Source organism: Myotis daubentonii, chromosome 12, assembly GCF_963259705.1.
Source record: "Myotis daubentonii chromosome 12, mMyoDau2.1, whole genome shotgun sequence".
In the NCBI taxonomy this organism is placed as follows: domain Eukaryota; kingdom Metazoa; phylum Chordata; class Mammalia; order Chiroptera; family Vespertilionidae; genus Myotis; species Myotis daubentonii.
Window position 1 is genome coordinate 42,688,811 of NC_081851.1, and position 13,878 is coordinate 42,702,688.

Below are 13,878 nucleotides of genomic sequence, written 5' to 3' on the forward strand. Positions count from 1 at the left end.
CAATATATGACTTCAATCAGAGCCTTATGAGAGTGTGTCTATTTCTAACTTTCTCAAATAAAAAGACTGTGGTTTTGTGCCCCATGGTGTGTATAAGTTATTTTATTTGAGGATTCAAAAATGTGAGATAAATGAATGGTTAACTAGAATCTTAGCATAACAGACCACACTACTCCATGAAGATTCTCATTGAAAAAACATTGCTTTTGGCAGTTCCTCATCATTTTGTGCATATCTACCTTGTTCACTTTTTAAAATAACATTAAAAAATTCTCTTATGCTGAACTAAAGATCATTTTTTATTGTATTAGGAGAAATCTGTGTTTTGTAATATTGGAACAGCTACAATAGGTCGGAGTAAAAGAATTCCTAAGCACATTTTACAAACATTCTAAATATTATCTAATACACTGTGAATTTGGGCTAGAATTTAAGTAAAGTAGACTTCAAATGAAATTATGCAAGGAGCATATTTTAATGGATTAGACAGTCTCAGGATTTGTACTTTTAATACTGTTTCATTATAAAATTGTGGAGGATTATTATAGAAATTGGTATCATGATTATGATGTAACTCTGGCCTTACCAGCTGTAAGAAATGTTTTATTCCTGTACAACCTGTTGTCACCCTTGGTTCTCCAAACACGTCACAAGTGTCATTATCCCATTCCCTATTAAGGCTGGGGGTTTAGGGTGCTCGCCAGATCACACACAACAAACCCCCGAGGCCCGGCATCCCATTCCCATAATTCTTCATTCTCATAAACGATGGAAAGCTCACTGCTTCTCTTCCTCCGATTCCCAAACCAACTGCTTAGGTAAGACTTGAGTTTTTTGCTTCTGTCTTTTTAGAATTAGTGAGAGATCAGTGACAGAAAGGGAGGTGCTGGAGTTATTAGCACATATTTGTTATCATTCTTACTCACAAAAGCTTGGAAGGCCCCCCAAACCCCACATCACCCCCACAGCCAGTGGCCTGCTTGCCGCTTTTCCGGGCCTATCAAACCATGAAGCCTCCTTCTGTTATCCGTGGACGTGGAATTCTTGAGGTGCCACGGGGGAAATACTCTCCTGAGACCTCCACAGGAGGACTGGGTTTTGTGGAAAGGGTTATGAATGATGTAAAGTTAAGGGGGTTCCCCTTCAAGGTCCCATCTCTGTCTGTCCCGCCATGGAAAAAGTCCCACCGTGTATTCAGCAGAGTCAGAATTCAGGCCACTGCCCAGAATTTCTGCTCCATATGAAAGTCCAGTCCAGTCCAGCATTTGGCTAGGTTAGCTTGTGTTCTCAGCTTTAGTCCATTGCGTGTGGGGTCCGCATCGTCAGAGTCATGTGGCTGGTTAAGGCCACATGGTGGGCAAATGAAAGTCACGGAGCAAGAGAGAGTAAGGGGGAACCAGAAGGCAGGAGAGGGGGAACTCTCTGGGGATTTTACCTTTCCAAGATTTCACGTGCTCGCAGTGGCTTCGCCCTCCTAGCCAATGGGATCTTTTGCCCAGGCTAAACTGACAGGCAAGCACCTTCTCTACATCACCCAGACTTCACTGCGCACACCCCATCTCCCCCTCTGATCCCTGATTCCTTCCCTGATCTGCAGGGAATGAACTGGTGGTTCCCTGGGGATGGTGAAACTGTAGCTTCTTGGTGAAGCTGCCCGGATGACCATGCTTACAATGTCTGGCCTCCCCTTTGCTCTCTTCCCATTATTAATATTAATAACGAGGCGATTATGATGATAACACTTCCTTACCTCTGTGCTTGCTCACCTCATCACCATCCTTCCCTAGGAGATGGAAGGGTGTATCAAAGCAAAAGAAAGCCATTTCTTCCCCTTCTCGCCCGGTTGAATATTGTTTCAGCACCTGTGTACATACCCATTTTAATTATGAAATATCTATCTTGCAAGGCAGTTCTCTGCTTTTGAAGACTTCAGGGAAAAATTATTTTAAAATTAACATGGGATTAGGAAGCAAGGCAAGCATAAAGTATCTTGTATAGACTCAGCTGCCTTTTCTTGTGAAAGGAAGACTTTAAATTCATTTCCAAAAATGCCATGAGCAGCTCCTTTGGGCCATTACCACTTGCCCTCTGTCCTCTTCACAAGTTATAAGCCACTTCGAGTATTTGCCTCATGGAACAATTAGGCTCCACCCCGGGGAGCCTCCCTGGTGATAAATAACTAATGGAAGTGTTTCCTATGAGGAAGGCAGGCTTGCCCCAGAACTTCAATCTTTCTCAGAGCAGCCCTGCTTAAAACAGGTGTTAGAGCGCTACCGAGGTCCTAAACCAACCCAGACAAGGAGGACTTTTACAAAACTTGGCTGGAAATAATTTTCTTTTACTACAGTGTTTTCTACTTGAGGCAAGGGCAGGAGAAGAGGAAGTTAAATCAGGGATAATAACACATAGCTGTAACATTGTAATGACATGATTTTTTTTTTTTTTTTTGGCAGAGCAGGCTGTCTAGTGTTGAAATAAAGTTTTCACATAAAAATATCCACAAATCAAAATCTTACAGCGCTGCACAATTCAACAGTTTGGTTCAGTAAATGTTTATGGAATTTCCGAGGGCAGAGCTACTTAATTTGAGATCCAGGAAAACCCACAGCATCCAGGATATTTTTTTTTTATTTTTTTAATATATATTTATTGATTTCAGAGAGGAAAGGAGAGGGGGAGAGAGAGAGAGAGAAACATCAATGATAAGAGAGAATCATTGATCAGCTGCCTCCTGCACACCCCCTACTGGGGATCAAGCCCACCACCCGGGCATGTGCCCTTGACCCAAATCGAACCCAGGACCTTTCAGTCCGCAGGCTGATGCTCTATCCGCTGAGCCAAACCAGCCAGGGCATATTTCTTAAAGATATACACTCCTGAGACCTACTGTAGGCTACTGAAACAGAATCTTCCAGGGTGAGGCTGGGCTTCTGCTCTGTAAGGAGACTTTCTGGGTGATTCTTTTTTTTTTTTTTTTTTTTTTTTTTTTTTTTTTTTATTGCTTAAAGTATTACAAAGGGTATTACATATGTATCCATTTTATCCCCCCGCCCTAGACAGTCCCCTAGCCTCCCCTATCTCTGGGTGATTCTTAAGCACATAAGGTTTAAACCACCAAATATTGTTGTCTGCTTCACTCATTGATGTATCCAGCTGCCTAGAACGGCAATGGACACAGCTCAATAAATAGCTGTTGAATGAATGAAGGTCCCAAGTGCCTGAGGCCCGTGGAGGCTACAGGTACGGATATCTTCCACACCATCTAATCCAATGGATGTCATAAAACAAGTGTAATGTGAAGGAGACACCAAAGTTTTGTACCCCAAAATATGCTTTTTCGGGATATTGATTTTTAAACTGGTTGTTAAGAAACAAAAGACTCAGAACCTTTGACCCTCTCCTTTAACTGCTTGGAAAAACCTGCTTAAAGGAAGGGAACATCACTTAGCATCCTAATATAAACTAAAGAAATCTAGCAAAGCTCGTTAGCTGTATTTGCCTCTGTGTCCCATTGTTTCCGGGTGGTCCAGCAAAAATTTGTTTACATGTTTGCTCTTTCCCCATCTACCTGTAAATGACCTGCTTTCCATCTGAAATCCCAGACCCCTGCCTCCTTCTCCTCGTCCAAAATGGCATATCAACCTCGACTGCTCAGTGCATCTTCCGGTCCCATTCTTATGGCACCCCCCAAAGTACATTCGTACACATTGTCTCCTGTTAATGTTAATCTGTTTCATGTTCATTTGGTTTAAGTCCTGCAGAATTTAGAAGGGGAGGGGAAAATTATTTTCTTCACAAATGTCATATCCCCCAAGGGACCTTCCTACCTAGACTAGGGGGGCGGGGGTGAGGGAAGCTCTCTTATCTCTGCCCAACAGCCTCAGCAAATTGTCTCCACCTTAACAGACCTCTCCCTGCCTGCACTTAACTGCAGAAGCTGTAAGACTAGCCTCACAGCCTTGCATCCTTAAAACTTTTTTAAAAAAATAAAGGGATTTGCCGAACCGGTTTGGCTCAGTGGATAGAGCATCGGCCTTCGGACTCAGGGGTCCCAGGTTCGATTCCAGTCAAGGGCATGCACCTTGGTTGTGGGCACATCCCCAGTAGGGGGTGTGCAGAAGGCAGCTGATCGATGTTTCTCTCTCATCGGTGTTTCTGGCTCTCTATCCCTCTCCTTCTCTGTAAAAAATCAATAATATATATATATATATTTTTTTTTAAAAAAAATAAAGGGATTAATAAAACTAATTAAGGAAAAAACAGGATCCTAGATCCCGCATGTAAATACTAGTATCTCTCTGCTCACCACCCAAAACTGAAGCTAGGCAAACTTCTCTAAGCCATATTTCACTTGTAGGTAGAACAGTCAAGAGATTGTATCCTTCACAATCATTCAAACCACAGGAGAGGACAAGCGAAATGCAGTCTTGCTTTTGCATATACTGTGCTAAGACTGCATTTTACAATTTATTAAGAACCCACTGTATCCTTAACAGGTAAGAGGTTTAAAAAACTGGTAAATCTATACAATGGAATGCGACTCCGTAATAACAAAGAAAAACCATTGATACACAAAACATGAATCTCAAATGCATTATGCTAATGGAAAAGTATGTAACCTCAAAAGATTACACATACTGTAGGATCCTCTTATGACATCCAGGAAAAGGCAAAACTAAAGGAAGGGGGAATGAATCAGTGGTTGTCTAATCAGGGTTAGGAGTAGGGGACAAGCTTTACTACAAAGATATAGCACAAGAGAATTTTGGGGGGTGATGGAACAATTCTGTATTCTGTTTGAGGTGGTAACTGCATGAACCTATGCATGTGTTAAAACTCATAGAACTGTACCCCACCCCAAACAGTTAATTTACTGAATGTAAATTATATTTAAAAAGAGTCTGCCCAGCCCGCATGGCTCAGTGGTTGAGCTTCGACCTATCAGCCAGCAGGTTACTGTTTGATTCCTAGTCAGGGCATATGCCTGGGTTGTGGGCTCAATCCCTGGTAGGGGATGTGCAGGAGGCAGCCAATTGATGATTCTCTCATCATTGATGTTTCCATCTCTCTCTCCCTCTCCCTTCCTCTCTGAAATCAATAAAAATATAAAAAAAAAAAGAAAAGGAAAAGAATCCCTTGCCTACACAACATAAACTCATTAGGTCTCTGAGGACCCTGAGACAATTTCCTTCCTTGATCAATCAGTTTGTCAATGTGGGACATACAGAAACACATGGTCTTGGAGTATGAGTGTGAAACTGAGGGAACACTGTTATTCACATCTATGGTCAGTATATCACAACGGGAGCCAAATGTAGCATGTGATCAACTGGAAGCCACGTTGTAGAAAATTCCTTTATTATAGTGCAAATAACTTTCAGCAGTGACATAATAATGTAGGAACACATTTAGCACATTTTACACCACGCAGTAAATAAGAAAGTGTTTCTTTGAAAATAATTCATCAGAGGGACATTATTTCATTAATGCCAGAAAACGCCAAGGCTGTTTCCCTCTTTTTGGATATTTTCTTTTTAATACAAATGAAAGGATTTGCTGCCACTTTAACAAATCGCCATCAATTCTAAGAGTGATTTTTGAATTGAGGCTGGCAAGATTTAAAATGGGGTTTCAAGTAAAAAAAAAAAAAAAGAATTTTAAGACAATTTTGGGTTAGCCCAGCAAGTAGAAGTCATTTCTATTAACTTGTAAGCACATACAAACATTCACTCCAATTTTGATGCAGAAATGGACAGATTGTCTACAGCCTGCCTTTATTCCCCGAGAGCCTGATTGTTCATTACACTCCTTGGTTTTGGTCACATTGCGAAATGAGGACTCTGGTCAGAAATAACTCCTCGCATACCCAAGTGCTTTCGTGTGAAGCTTTAAATTGCACTTTCCATACTGAATTCCCACCTTGGGCCTCACATGGCCCTGAGAGGACATGAACGCTGTTTCCAGTTTACAGCTGGAGTAGGCCCCTGCTAATTTCCCTACAGCTGAACCAAACTCCCCCATCCTTTAGAGTAATTCCAATAGGCTTAACCAAAACCTCAGAGAGAAACGAAAGGTTAACAGCCTGTCTTTACATTACACTGCCTAAGGGCTTGGCTGCTAACCAGTTAGCCGACAGGTAGAGAGTACAGTGTCCACTCCAATCAGTTACACTCCCAACGCCTCTGGTTTCTGCTGAATTATGCAGTGGGTGGGAACGGATGGCCACTCAAAGGAAACCTCCCGTGGGTTCTTCCACCACAAGGAGAATAAAAACCCAACACATATCCTTCAGGACCATGAGAAATTAATCACAGGCTTGAAAATACCTGGAGCCACAGACAGCCCTCTTGGCTGATTAAGTCAGCTGGTCCATACAGCTTTTCAATGCTCAGCCAGTCTTGTTGGGTAAAGGATCTTCTTATATAACACAATGGAACTGTGCTGCACAGTTTCAAAGGTTAGAAGAATCCAAATACATCGCCTATAAAAAAGTCACCATTTTAGTTTTCTTTTTCTTAGACTTTGGTACTGAAACACTGTCTACATTCTCGACACGTGGAAATGACGTGGCCACTTCAGTGCCTCTGCATGTTGTGTAAAAAAACCTCAAAAGCAAAGCAGGACAAGGACGTGTCATAACAAGACATGGTATGCTGTACAAACAAAACCTAAATTATACATAAATACACCCCACTCTAGCACCCCTTCCCCCGCACCCCATTCTACCTGACCAAGCAATGCCAAAGGTCCTTCTCTCCAGGGCCAATGGGGTTTGGGAAATTCAGCACCCAGGACGCCAACCATCCCTTGCCTCTCGATGACATTGACGGTAGTGCAGGCTCCTCCTGGAGAGGCACTGCTGTTTGATCGGTTCCACAAGTGCAGGGAGACTCCTACAGCTTAATCCGGAAGCATGCGTCCTATTGGTTGGACTCGAAGACCTGGAGTTCTGGGAGTTAGCCTTTCAGATAAGCTAATTGGATCATTTCCTAATCTGGATCCTGTCTTATCCTAGTATCTCAGCAGAGCCAACAAAGCAGGAACCGTCCTCTACTCTGCAGCTACAAAGGCATTGCTTGGGGATGCTGGTGAGGGCCATGTAATAAAAGGGATGCAATGAGCTAATAGCTGAAGGTGATATAAATTATTTGCAAGTAACTTATTTGGGGCCAGCGGCTCCTGCTTTACATTGCATTCCAGAATCATTTTCATATTATACCCTTAAAAGTTTATATAATAGTCATTTAAAAACTGTCTATGCAATCACCTCTTATATGTTGTCCATTAGTTTAATAGCAACTTAAGGAGCCATTATGTAAATCTAGGAAAAAGTAGCTAGTCAGTCTTAAGGAAGCCAATACTGTGTTAATTCACAGGAAGGAGAAAAAGCGATGTAAATAGAATTTTACGTGAATTGTCAATAACTCCAAAACCAGTTTTACCAAAATGTTGCAGTCTTTCCAGAAGCACTTACAGCAATTTATATCAAGAGATCCTAAATATAGGGGTCTGGAGGGTATGACTCAATTGTTTAAGGTAGAAATTCACCTGTTACATGATTGTGATATGTATCTTCCCCCCCTTGGACCTAAGATATTTGTACATTCAAAAGTTCCTAACTTGTTGTTCTTGAGATATTAATCATTTTCTAATACATATGTTGAGCATAAATAAATATGAGAAAGCTTTAAAAATCTGAATTAACATTATCCTGTGCAAAAAAACCAAAACAAAATAAAAAAAACCCACAAAACCCCCCAAAACAAAAAAACAACCACACAAACCTTGAACAACCTACATTCTATGTTAATACCCTGACTAAAATGTTGGTTGTGCTACGCAATTCCACTTCAGTGCAGAAATGAGTTGATTTCGGTGTACCGTCTTTGTTGTTAAGTCTTTAGCACTTTTTGTTTCTAAACATCACCTTGCTTTGAAAAGATGAATAACTCGCTACCAAATCACAAATCATCACAAATCCATTTCAGTTTAGGTCTGAATAAAATCCAGCATAAATGTTATTACTTTGTTCTGGGAATAATGGCTCGGTGTCTTTGTTCCGACAGCTTCCTAAGGGCAAACCTTGGTTGAAGTTGTCATTTGGGTTTCAACTGCAAAGAAGAGACAGTGAAGCTTGCCTTTTGCTTTTGTGTTCTTTTTAAGTCTCCAGATGTTGTTAAGACACTTCTTCCAGACCAACAGTCAGATAGTTGTGGCACCTGATCCGATTTGAAATGGAGGTGGCTGAAACAACATCAGCCAAGCTTAGTGATCTGGAGGTCCCCGTTTATCTTTATGGTGTCAATTGCAGATAACGTTTGAACTCGGTGGTAAAAATCAAAAAGTTGATGTCCATCCACAAACACTCTGAAACGTGGGTGCTCGCAGAGAATTTCCACCTGGAAGAAACAGAATAATCAATCTCAGTTTCCAATTTCAATGAATCCTGCTAGGGGAAACAAACAGACAGTCTTTCACTTTAGAGCAGTGGTTCTCAACCTTCCTAATGCCGCGAGCCCTTAATACAGTTCCTTATGTTGTGGTGACCTCCGATTTCATTGTTACAAATTGAACATAATTAAAGCATAGTGATTAATCACAAAAACAATATGTAATTATATATGTGTTTTCTTTCTTTTTTTTTTATTGCTTAAAGTATTACAAAGGGTATTACATATGTGTCCATTTTATCCCCCCGCCCTAGACAGTCCCCTAGCCTCCCCTATCCCGCTATATATGTGTTTTCTGATGGTCTTAGGCAACTCCCCTGAAAGGGTCGGTCGACCCCCAGAGGGGTCGCGACCCACAGGTTGAGAGCCGCTGCTTTAGAGAAAGAACGGCAACATCTTCAGTGGTTCTCACATGTTGGAGTGCATCAGAATATAATACAGAACGTTTGTTAGAACACAGATTGCTGGGCCTCACCTCCAAAATTTTAATTTTAGTACGTCTAATGTGATTTCTAAAAAAAAAAAATCTACATTTCCACCAAGTTCCAAGGGGATGCTGTTTTTGCTGGAAGGAGGAACACACTTTGTCAACCACTGCTCTACACTATTTAATATCCTTTAAAGATTTAAAATTGCTCATGCTTTAACACTCCAGAGAGCATAGCTTTATTGATATGGCACTGAATGCCTCCACTGTCCTCCCCCTGAACAATCTATCCCACCTTCAGAGGAGCCTCTCATAAGGCAGAACTGGTATGCATTAGTAGCATGTAATAATAGTCTAGAGTAGACACTCCAACCTGGTAAACACTAAAGCAAAGAGGTTACAGAGTAATTACCATTGGACCAAGGATGTATAATTAACAAGGCTTTGTTAAGACAAACAGAAATACTGATTCCATATGGTAAAAGGTTTTTCTTCATCTCTTCCTTAAGCAATTCACCATAGAGTTTAATCATTGGTTCTATGCTATGTATTTATTAAAAGCCCATTGGTATTCACCATGCAAGGAGAGACTCCATATGTGATGTTAGTCACATTTAATTCGTATTATTACCAAACTTATGTCACCAAGGAGGGCCAACATCATTTCAATTTTGTTGTTGGGAAGCATTATATTCCTCTTGGCAGTCAGGAGCTCTGCTTACTCACACTCCTGAGCTATGCATTAAGATTCATAATTAAGAAACTGTCACAGTCAAGAGTAGCCGAAGGGGTCATTACCATTTTAGAGAAAGGGAAGGGCAGGGATCATGGGTGGGGGTGCCTTTCCCAGACTATGATTAGAAGGCAACAATCTCAATGCGACCACTGATATAAAAAGTCATGGATTCTTATGTTTCCCCCCAGAACATAATTACTTCTTCATAAGGCCCTTATAAATTTCTAGATGAAGAGCAAAGGTAGGTAGTTCTGCTTTGTTAGGAGTATATGCAACATAGAGCTTTCAACTGAGTTGTCATTATTGTGATTTTTGTTAACAAGGTATAATGGGGACAACTTCATCAGCAGGTCTCACATTTTAGTAAGTCCTTTCTTGACACATTACTGACTTGCATCTCTTACTTGGTGTTGCCCTTCATAGAGGAAGGTGTTGCTAATGCATCTTAATTGGATAGGAAGTTAGGGCTGAGCTTCCGGCTTGCTAGATAGTGAGGAGCAAATCTATACTCATCCAGCTCCAAGGGAAAGATTTGTCAGCCACACAGCCTGTGACAAAGACACGGACTGAGGCTACTTAACCCATAGGGGGAAACACAGACATAGCCAGGCCTTGAAATACCAGTCACTATATTCTTTAAAGAGTTATAACTAATAAGATTTAGTGCTTCTTAAAGGTTGAGAAAAAAATGAGGACAACTCATATTTATTAATCAATCAACTATTTTTGGGACAGGTATCTATTATATACTTAATACTATGTGAAGCACTACATAGAAGAGTATTCTTAACAATCAGGACACATAAATATGGATTCACTTACTAAACGTATTAGCTAAGAGCTACCATGGCGAATATTAATTCAAATCAGCACACAGTTCTTTTGATCTTTTTTCACCATCGGGTGACAAATTTCCTGGACATGCAAAAATTCTGGCTGCTTAAAGCGTTCTTGGCAACACCAGAGGAGGAAAACATCCTCACCCTGCCAGGGGCTGGAGCTGGAGCCCTCGAGGTACTCACCCGGAATGGCTGGTCTGGGATGAATGGAAAGTAAGGGATCGCTGACTGCTCCTCGCCCCTTTCGCCAGATATACAAGAATTTCTGAGTAGCTGCCGGTCTGTGAACACAGCTTTGAGTTCAATTGCCACATCAGCTGGAGGATCTTCTGAGTCACCACAGGTCAAGCTGATGGCAAAACTGGTAAGAAAATCGTCTCATTTATTCCAGGTTGGACATAACAACATTTAACAATGACCCAGCTCCCACATTTTCTCCTTCTCGGGATTTGTCTGCTTTTCATGGGACACTACTCTTTACCCAGGTGAGACTAGCTATGGAGAAGTAGGATTATAATCAAGCCAGTTATTTTGTTACATAAAGGAGGCTCTGGCGGAGTTGAAAATGACTCACATCGGGGATTTCAGATACCCCAAACCATTCACACATCTTTTATCTTAATCCATTTCAGAATTCTCAAACACAGCCCCCAAAACTGGTCAGGGGAAACAATACCTTGTAAATTTGGTTCTCATTTATATTGATAGTTCTCACTCCAAGCACCATGTTTTAAAACTACAAAAAAAACAAAGTCCTTTCTTTGCCTCCCTAAGGGTCAAAGAAAAAAATGATGTGGGCCTATATTTATAATCTCTAGATATAAATAGCTGTCTGGAGAAATGATGGCTGGGATTCATACACATTCTTTTCATGGGAACATGGTACTTTCTTGGCACTTCCAACCAGCAACACTGGCCACAGGGAGAGGAAGAGGAGGAGCAGTGCACAGGAGGGGGCAGGGCCTTGTCACTGCCGGATAGCTCTGCCTTACCTCTCAGGGTTGAGGTCAACGATGCCCATCACTAACACCTTCTTGCCTGGTCTCATGCCACCTTTAATATGCCCACAAAATGGAACTATCTGCAAGGGGAAACAGGAAGTTTACAGCCTGCAAGGGAAGAGCCAAGCCCTCAGATCCGGAGGACCTGACCCATTAGAAAATGCAATTAGAAAGGAAGAGGGTACCGGCAGAGACACAGAGCCCAGAAAAAAAAAAATCATTTACCAGTCGTGGGAAGTACACGTCGGCTTGCACTGGAGAGCCCAAGGAGTTGTTTAAATGTCCATCATCTAGTTTCTAAAAATAGAAGCACATAGATTGGCTTTTTTAAAGGCTCTTGTTTTGAGGGGTGGGAGTTCGGGAAGAACCTACACAAATCTGTTGGAATCCAGCAGCCCTTACAGAATACCGGCAGCGTCTGCAGATGCTGCCGCCTCACAGTCCATTGAATAACCGCATAAATCCTCGGAACAAAACCCGTTCTTTCCACCTGGTAGCTAAGCCTCTAAAGATCCCCGGACCCTTCAGATCTAGATCCAAATCAAGGTCGTGGCACACCGGGAAGCCAGAGCCCAGCCCCGGAGGAGGGTAGGCCCCTCTCTAACCGCGAACGCATCTGGACGCGCGGTCTCCCAGGCCTGTCCTCCCGGACGTGGCTGGAGTGCAGCAGCCGCGCTCAACTTCTCCCGGGAGCCACTGGCGCCGACCCATTTCCAAGGGGGAATCCCGGTCGGGGGCGGACGCGGGGTGCGCGCGCCCCGATACACTCACGCACGCGCACCCTCACACGTGCAACGTGCACACACCTGGCCGGGGGCTGCACGGCACGGAGGGGGCTGTCGGTGACCCCCATCCCGCCGTCCGCCCAAACACCCTCCCGGGTCCAGCGGCCCCCAGCCCGGGGCACCCCTGGCACCCCCAAGCCGGCCGCGCACGGCGGCTCCTGCTAACTGGTACCGGGCACCTTCCCACGCCGGGGGCGCCGGGCTGGGCCTCAGCTCCTCTCCGCCGCAGCTCGGCGGCAGCGGGGGCGCGGCGTGGGGGGCCGCGGGAAGGGGGCGCCTCGCGTGCGCCCCGCCACACTCACCACTACGGCATCACTGTCGGCCACCGATCCCGCCATCTTCTTGCAGAGCGCGGCGGGTGCACGGCTGGAGGCCGGTGGCGGGGGACGTGGGACGCGGCGCGCGGGCGGGGATCCCGGGGCGGTCCTGCGCCGGGCGGGGGCGCGGGTCCGAGGATGGCTCGGGCGCGCACACCCACGCGGGCACGCGCGCGCGCGTACGCCGGGGCCCCCGCGCCGACCTGGCAGGCGGGCCCGGGCGGTGGGGGAGGGAAGGGAGAGGCGGCGCCGGCCCCGAGGTCGGAGGTGGCCGCGGCTGCCCGGACGGCGACTGACCAGTCGTGCTGCTTTCTGCCTCCGGGTGCTGCTGTCGCTGCGCGAAGAGGAAAGGTGCCAAGAGCCGCACGGCGCCGGCCCTGGGCGGCATTTAAAGGCCGCCGGGGTCCGGCTCGGGAACCGGGAACAGGGCGGGGACCCGGCTGGGCTGCCACGGCTTGCTCAGCTTGCCCTGCCCCTTGGCCATTGGACAGTGGCAAGAGGCTGGGGCGGGAGGGACGGGCCTGTGCGTACCGGTTAGGGCTCGCGGGAGGGCCAGGGCCTGGTCGGCCCTCCCAGGAGTGAGGGTGGGTGGGGCTGGGGGTGATGGCGAAGTGAGGGGGCTTGCCAGGTGACAGGTGCTTGTGACATCCCCGCCCCTCCCTTCCAGCCAGCCCCCTTCTTTCTCGGCCACGTCCTGGGGCAGGTGGGACAGTGGAGGCCAGGTCAAGGGAAGACTGGGTTTGGGGGTGTTATTCCAGAGCTCGAGATTTCTTTCAGAGAATTCGAAAGTGGGAGGAAAGAGCCATTGGGCTCTCTGGGGTAGAAAGATAATGAAAGGTCTCCAGGTTTGCATAAGTAAATATTGGGCCCGGAAGCCAGAGGCAGGAGGATTCTCAGTAGGCACTTTATATCCCAGGAGCTTAGCTACAGAGCAGGCCTCTCTCCTGGGGAACCTGGGGCTCTTTCAGGCCGGGGTCTGGCTCAGTCTTACCAAAAAGCCTCCATTGGGTCCTGTTCTTGTATGAGACACCTGCCCAGTCCAGGTTAGTACATTTGTCACTGAAAATCTTTGTAGGAGTCATTTCCAGGGGGTGCACCCCTCTTTATTCTAAGGCACAAATTCCTTTATGGCATTTCCACATGAGTATGATTATGTAACTTCTCAGATCAAGCTGTATCAACATACCTCTATTAGGTGACATCTTGGTTTAAACATTCCATTGTGTGAATCATCAGGGTGTTGACACTAATAAGCTGAGAGCATGTGTGACCTGCTGCAATCCCAGAGGGGCCCTCACTGTTGCTGGCTGTGTGGCCTGGAAC

At 44.9% G+C, this 13,878-nt stretch overlaps 1 protein-coding gene across 1 annotated transcript; it reads right to left on the minus strand.

Annotated features, from left to right (window-relative positions):
* Positions 1-5,341: 5,341 nt before the first annotated feature.
* LGALSL (galectin like) lies at positions 5,342-12,997 on the minus strand. Its single transcript, XM_059659653.1, has 5 exons — positions 12,541-12,997; positions 11,679-11,750; positions 11,445-11,533; positions 10,636-10,813; positions 5,342-8,399 (listed from the first exon to the last, which is right to left on the minus strand). Exons 1-5 carry the CDS (start codon positions 12,574-12,576, stop codon positions 8,256-8,258), a joined length of 519 nt encoding a protein of 172 aa, XP_059515636.1. The 5' UTR covers positions 12,577-12,997; the 3' UTR covers positions 5,342-8,255.
* Positions 12,998-13,878: the final 881 nt, after the last annotated feature.

Bases quoted from the DNA above. Each gene is read 5' to 3' on its own strand.
- LGALSL (XM_059659653.1), bottom strand. From the start codon at position 12,576: ATGGCGGGATCGGTGGCCGACAGTGATGCCGTAGTG. The intron at 11,534-11,678 runs GTAAATGATTTT...TTCCCCTTGCAG, and splicing joins ACGTGTACTTCCCACGACTG to ATAGTTCCATTTTGTGGGCA. The intron at 8,400-10,635 runs GTGAGTACCTCG...TGTTTCTTCCAG, and splicing joins TCCCAGACCAGCCATTCCGG to GTGGAAATTCTCTGCGAGCA.